This window comes from Triticum dicoccoides, chromosome 4B, assembly GCF_002162155.2.
Source record: "Triticum dicoccoides isolate Atlit2015 ecotype Zavitan chromosome 4B, WEW_v2.0, whole genome shotgun sequence".
In the NCBI taxonomy this organism is placed as follows: domain Eukaryota; kingdom Viridiplantae; phylum Streptophyta; class Magnoliopsida; order Poales; family Poaceae; genus Triticum; species Triticum dicoccoides.
Window position 1 is genome coordinate 258,975,139 of NC_041387.1, and position 7,121 is coordinate 258,982,259.

The 7,121-nt window shown below is 45.2% G+C and overlaps 1 protein-coding gene across 2 annotated transcripts; it reads right to left on the reverse strand.

Annotated features, from left to right (window-relative positions):
* Positions 1 to 13: 13 nt before the first annotated feature.
* On the reverse strand, positions 14 to 5,715 carry LOC119295935 (heterogeneous nuclear ribonucleoprotein 1-like). 2 transcript variants are annotated; one of them, XM_037574361.1, is made up of 4 exons: positions 5,536 to 5,715; positions 5,012 to 5,259; positions 3,697 to 4,875; positions 14 to 313 (listed from the first exon to the last, which is right to left on the reverse strand). In XM_037574361.1, exons 2-3 carry the CDS (start codon positions 5,231 to 5,233, stop codon positions 3,706 to 3,708), a joined length of 1,392 nt encoding a protein of 463 aa, XP_037430258.1. In that variant the 5' UTR covers positions 5,234 to 5,259; positions 5,536 to 5,715; the 3' UTR covers positions 14 to 313; positions 3,697 to 3,705. The 2 variants fall into 2 exon arrangements, with proteins under 2 accessions (XP_037430258.1, XP_037430257.1); XM_037574360.1 differs by having other exon boundaries at positions 5,421 to 5,715.
* Positions 5,716 to 7,121: the final 1,406 nt, after the last annotated feature.

Genomic DNA, 7,121 nt, shown 5'->3' on the forward strand with positions numbered 1-7,121 from the left:
CACTCTTCAGACATATATATCCCGCAATCTTACTTCACATCTCAACCAAGAAAAAACCCAGGGTTGCCAAAACCTAAAGTCGCTGTAGAAATCCGAAACCACAATCTCAAACCTTACATATGCAAATACGCTTAAATGATTTTCCGAGGATATATATCTGATCTCTTCGACCAACTCCCTGGTTAGCTCTATTAACTAACCCATGCCTTTTAATCATGTGAAGTTCAAAATTTGCACCTGATGCACCTGCGGTTCTCTTCTCAACCAATTATGAATTGCTGTATGCGAAAAAGATTCCTAGGCGGCGTCATTCCTGCACAAAGCAAACAGATAAGTTAAGCATAATTACGACTGTACAATAACCGAAGCAAGGAAAAAAGCACAAACAAGTTGCTTCAATGGTGCCTTTTAGATCTCATCAGTGTTAAGTGTCATCCAGAACTACCAAATATTGATGTCGACAAATGCAGTATGAGTATGATGCTTGGACTAAAATGATCGGGTGAACCCACATTAACAGTCTATGTTCTAAGAGAAAGAGCTCGCTTGAACTGTCCAAATGATATCCAGCATATAACAATCTACGTCATTTGAAACTTGAATAGTTTGAGCAAGCCAAAATGGATTTACTATACATGATGCGATGGTAATTGATGACATAAGTATTAACTGTTAAATTTGGAAAATACAATATAAATTGGTTCAGCTATAAAAAATTAAGTCCTTGGACCATATTTTAGCTTTTAGCTCTAGTCATAAAGAAGCAAAGATTGGTCTATTAAAAAAACGACTTATATCAACCAGCAATGAGACTAGTGTTAGAGTACGTAATGAGCCTAATGGGCCGTCTTAGGGTTAATTAGAGATAAGGGTCACTTGCTTAGGGATCAAGTAAGCCTTGCTTGGGAGTCAAGTAAACCTCTCTATATAAAGAGAGGAGATGTATCAATCTAATCAGGCAAGAATTAAGAAGGAAACCCCTTCCCTCTTGCCCGGCCGTGGGCAAAAAGGCCCCCGGCCGGCCCTCTCACGCCCTCCTTCTAGCAGCGCCATAACAATTTGGTATCAGCTAGCTTCGGTTCGATCATGTCTTCACCGCCGCCAAGCCCGTCTCTTCCGCTCCCGGTCACCTCGGAGGCGACCACCACGACCGTCGCCCCGCTCCTGCCCGCGCCGGGATCCTCCGTCGCGCCCGCCCCCGCCATCCTCACCCCGAAGGAGGTGTTCGGGGTGCTGCGGGACCTAACCCATGCGGTCCAGGAGATCCACATGTTCTTGGCCGGGTCCTACGGGCCGCCCCCGGCTGCGCAGCCCATCGCCGCCCCCGCGCCGCCGTGGCTGCCGTAGCAGCCGCCGCACCAGGCGGCCTTCGCCGGGCCGCTGCAGCTGCCATCCATCGCCACCACCGCCCATCCCTGGCTGCAGTGGCAGCCGCCGCTCCTAGCGGCCTCCGCCGCGCCCGGCGCTTTGCCGCAGCAGCCGCTGCCGCTGCCCAGCGCGACATCGCAGTCGCAGCAGCCACCGTCGGTCAGCTCTGCCGCCCAGTATGGGATGCCCTACGACGGGACTGCGACGACCTTGTTCCCATCAGCGCCGCCGCCATCCCAGGGCGTCCACATCCAGCAGATCAAGTCCCCGCCGCCGCAGTCACCGCTTCCGTCTTGGATCGCTACCTGCCACGTGTCGGCGGCGATGAGGCTGCAGGCTGCTGCGCGCGGCCTCCTAGCGCGTCGGCGTGTGCGGGAGATGCGTGGTCTGCAGCTGCCGCTCCTCCAAGTTGCCCTTCGCTGCGCAAAGGACCTCGATCTCGTCCGCTGCATCGGGGATCTTGGGCATGCGGTTCCCCCCACGGGCAGTGGGCATGCTGTTTTCCCCGTGGGCAGCGACCTCAAAGTCTGCGACATCGGCGGTTGGGGGGAGCACCCCTCCTCGACATTCTCCATCGCAAGCCCTCCACTCTTCCCTGTGCAGTGCAGACCAACAGCCATACACATGCACTCCTTTTGTCCAGGTGGTGTCCATGGGATCCAGGTGGCTGTACACGTGCACGTCCAGAATAAAGCGTCCCAATCTATTTCAGTTTGAGAGTAATAACACAAGCCGAGATGTAAAAGGCTTGTTTTTAGGTGTTACGTTTGTGTTGAGTCGAGTCATGGTTATAAGTTGGTTAGGCGCAGCTCGAGGACAAGCTGCATGTCCAGGTGGGGTGTAGTGTTAGAATACGTAATGAGCCTAATGGGCCCGTTAGTCTTAGGGTTAATTAGAGATAAGGGTCGCTTGCTTAGGGGTCAAGTAAGCCTTGCTTGGAAGTCAAGTAAACCTCTCTATATAAAGAGAGGAGATGTATCAATCTAATCAGGCAAGAATTAAGAAGGAAATCCCTTCCCTCTTGCCCGGCCGTGGGCAAAAAGGCCCCCGGCCGGCCCTCTCGCGCCCTCCTTCTAGCAGCGCCATAACAACTAGATTGAAGGAAATATCAGTATGTGAAAGGGGCAATATATTCCAAAGTACCATACAAGTGTTTGATACCTAAAGATTGGTTCTATAGCCCTAAGATCTGTAGTAGTTTAAGTGCCAGATATTCAATTTTACCATGGGTAACAAAAATGTATAAACATATACAAAAGCATGGAATAGTTTCTTTTCAAGTTGGAGAAGATGGCCAAGGAATAACGGTTAGCACGATTTTCTAAATAAAAGCACTACAGTATAATTTTGAACAAAAGTGTATACTGGAGATACAACATGCATATTCATGTACTAATACACCTCGTTGTCGTTGGATATATTACTGGACTAATATGTTTCATATAAGTAAATATGAGGTGCACCAATTCTTTTCATATGGGCTCATGGCTGCAGTTCATGGATGACCAGCGTTTCAATGTGGATTAAATAATTTGAGATGTAGGTTAAGTTCACAGATGACAAATGTTTGAATGTGAAAAATAGTAATCAAGTTTCTAGGACAAGACAGTATTACAGTTCACAGTAGCACAAATAAAAAAAAGGCAACAATGGATTTAGCTCTTGTTAATACTGCAAGCTAATCATACTACTTTAATACCATCTTCGTTGGTTCATGTTCAAAATGAATCTATACCATAACGTGGCAAAAGTTTTTAAATCCAATCAGCTTATGTGTTCATTTCATAACAATTTGCAATATCCATCATAAACAACCATGAACCATTATATCATTTTCACGTAACAATTGGAACGTGAAGAACATAGACAATTTGCAATATCCATCATATACAATCATGAATCATCAAAATCATCCTAATGTAACGATTGGGACATGAAGTAGATAGACAATTAACAATTTTAATGGATGGTAACATCTTTTTAGTTCACAATGACAGTAACTTCTGTATCATGGTGCTATGGTTCAACTGATCAATGCCTGTCTAGATTTCATGGGCATGCAAATGTGACAACTACATATATGTATTATCCTGGGAGAACCAAGGTCAGTGTTGGTATATTTTTGTTTATGAAACTTGAGCATTAACAATGGCATTTAACGCAGGGGATACGACATATTTGAAGCTACATTGTCTAAGCATTAGTACCATAAGTTCAGTGGAAAGTTCCAAATTGAGGGTCTTCTGCTAGTACATGAACTAGTACTTAAACATTTGCAAACTATATAAAGAAAAGCACAAGGATAATACAATGAAGAAAAGATCTAACCTCTATCTGTTAATGCCCCATGTAACCCGCTGAGCTCTTTGCTGTAACATCTGAAGCTGCATTCCCAAGCCCATATCCAAATGGGCTGGTTCCATCAAGCTCAGATCCAGATCTCCAAGTTGTGTCTCCATAGATGGAGCCACCACCACCCGCTGACGAATCTCCAAAGTTCCTCCCATATCCATTGCTTGACTGGTTGAGTGAAGCATTGACGCCTCCTGATCCAGTGTTCCTTCCATAAGCACCGGGACTCAGATTGAAGTTGTTTTCAGTCGATCCATAACCAAAGCTCCCACTGCCATAGCCCGAGCCAGCGTTAGCACCCTGAGCAGGCACAGGAGGGGTTCCCCAATTCACATTGTTATTCCCGATTCCACCAAGCCCCCCATTTGCAGATGACATGAAGGAATTAGAGTTTGCAGAGTTGGAAGAGTAATTGAGACCTGAATTACCCCACAGATTACGAGCCAGTGAGTTGAACACTGACCCAGAATTGTCGTTGACTCCACCATAGCTAATGTTGCTATTGTATCTACCCGAATTACCACTGTAGTATGGATTGATCTGCCGTCCATACTGGACACTATTGTTGAAGTTCGAGCTACCGCCAATACCTGGGTTCATCCCTGGGTCAAAGTTCATACCAATTCCATAACCACCACCAAAAGAAGGATAACTACTACGGCCGCCTGATAGAAGCCCAAACCTTGCATCCATCCTCATTCCATAACCACCTACCGGGCTCGGACTGTAACCTTGGGTATATCCATTGAGAAAGCTATTGGCTCTGTTCATAACATAGTTGATTCCGCCAGCAGGAGAGCGCATGCTAGGTCCAGGTGATAGCTCCTTAGGAACAGCCCTCTTGACTTCAACCATCTTACCATTAAGTTCATGGAATGTCTTGAACAATGCCTTGTCCACAGCGTCTTCAGAATCGTACGTTATGAACCCAAACCCTCTAGGACGCTGTGTGTTGTGATCATACATCACCACAACATCAGTGATCGTGCCAAACTGCTCAAAATACATCCTGAAGTCTGCCTCTGTCACGGTGGATGCAAGACCACCAACGAAAATCTTCTTGGTGCGACTGGGCCCTGGTGATCCATGAGCACTGCCACCACTCTTGCTAAGAGCTTGCTGATCGTCTCTAGGGACAGCTTTCTTGGCCTCCACCTGACAGAACAATCCAAACATTCTGAATTTTCCACAATGATAGTAATTACAAAAAAAAAGCTACAAAGCAATATAACAGCATGGATCTAGCACATCATCATGAACCTAGCGTACGTAAGCAAACACCGAGTCTTACCATCCGGCCGTCGATCATATGCTTCTCCATTATTACACGCTCTGCAACTGCTGGGTCGGTGAACACGATGAACCCGAAGCCCCGGGCGCGGCCCGTGGCTCGGTCGCGCATGATGACAGCCTCCACCACCTCCCCGTACTTCTCAAAGTACTCCCGGAGGCGGTCCTCGTTGGTGTCCCACGAGATGCCACCGACGAACAGCTTCCCGGCGTCCGCCTCCATCTCCGGCTCCGGCTCCTACTTCCAACCTTTAAAGAACACAAAGACAGCAGCTTTCACATCAGATCTTACGCCGACCGATCGAAACAGGCGCCATCGGATCAAGAAAACGAGCGCCGCCGCCGCCAAGATCCGATCTTTAGCGCGCCGGCGATCCGGGCGGCAGATCTAAACACGGACGACAACGCACCAGGAATGCCCGGCTCCAAGAACCGATCGAAAGCGCAGGAATTGGGCACCAAAATGGAGCAGAATTTGGCGCGGCGGGGCGGAGAGAGAGCGGTGAATTCAGGGGCAGGGCGCACCGGTTGATCCAAGGAAGGGGTCTCGAGCTGGTTGCCTAGGATCTTGGGGGAGGCATGGCAACCTCAAAGGCCATAGCACGGCACCACCTCCTCCTCCTCTTCCTCTCCTTCCTTTCTTGTCGTGTGTCTCTCTCTATTCTATCTCTCTCCTTCCTTTTTATTTTTTGTTTTCCTTTTGCTATTCTCTCTGTCTTTTCTTTTATGTCCTGTGAGGTGTTTATATATAGATGTCCTTGTAGTTTTTTATGCCCCTTTTTCTGCCTCCCTCCCCTCTCTCCTCTCTCTCTCTCTCTCTTACTTGCATTATGTAACGTTTCTGAAATTATGTGCATTTATTCCATGAATATATTTCTTCATTTTTTTCTTTTGATCTAGTCAAATTATATGTATTCTTTTAGAATTTAATCCTTGTGAATGCTTATGCATACTCGCGTTTTGTAATGGTTCAAAATAAAACTACGTACATTGTTTTATTTATAAAACTACTAATTTTAGTTCCGAATGTATCGTCCTAATTTCTTTCAATTTGACGAAAAAAGTCAACGTATAATCAAATTTGATTTTAGGTTTTGTAGTAACATTCGTTCTTCTTGTGGTAATTACTTGTGCCCTACACTATTGCCTACCCAGTTATCTTATTACCTTATTTTTCACTTGCCCACGCGATTATTAAAACATCCATATTTTTTCTCGTGCACCCTCAAGCACCTAGCGCAATCTTATGTGCCGCGGTGGTTTAGTGCTCATTGTTTTCATGAGGGTAACTGCACGGTTTTGTTGGTTTTGTCAAGAATCAGTAGAGTCGCACATTGTTTTTCTCTTCGTGCATGACACTACATGCATATAGTTTTATTTTATTTAGATAGAATATATTAATTATATTTGATAGGTTACCCTAAATATTTTTTTCAAAATAATCATGGAGTCATGTATGAAGTGCGCCTGGTCTTTATTTTTTAGAATTGACGTGTCTGGAACTCTAAATTAAATTTCAAACCCAACGTTACCTAGTTAATTAGCTTTTTAAAAGAGAAAAGCCAACTATCGCCGTTTATTTATTTGATTTAGACTCTTTCATCTGTGGGACGTCTCGATTCTACTGCAACCAGGTAGCCAATTTGAAGGTTTTCTTTACAATTATATAATGTGGGTACATGTAGGGGAGGTATAGCGATGTAAAAAAACCTATGGTCATCCTGGGTATTTCACAGGGGCAAAGACACCATCAGCCATGTGGAGGCTAATGATATAATCATGCCTACTACTACTATTGGGTACCATATTGTTAGCACAATTAGGATCGAATTATATTGTCGTTCTCGTATATGTTTACCTATCCTTTTCTAGTTTTTGTCGCGGTCCTTATAGTTTTCATGTGCCTAGACCTAGCTCACTCCAAGGTAGTATCTTCTTCATCTATGAGAAAAAACTTATAAATTTTCTCAGTCAAATGGTGCAAAAAATTGAGGCTCAAACGGTGAAATATTTGATCAAGTTTATATACTACCAAGTTCTTAGTCATATGATGGCATCTCTATGACTAGCTAAGATCGGAAGGTGTCTAACATTTAAAACGATGATTTATG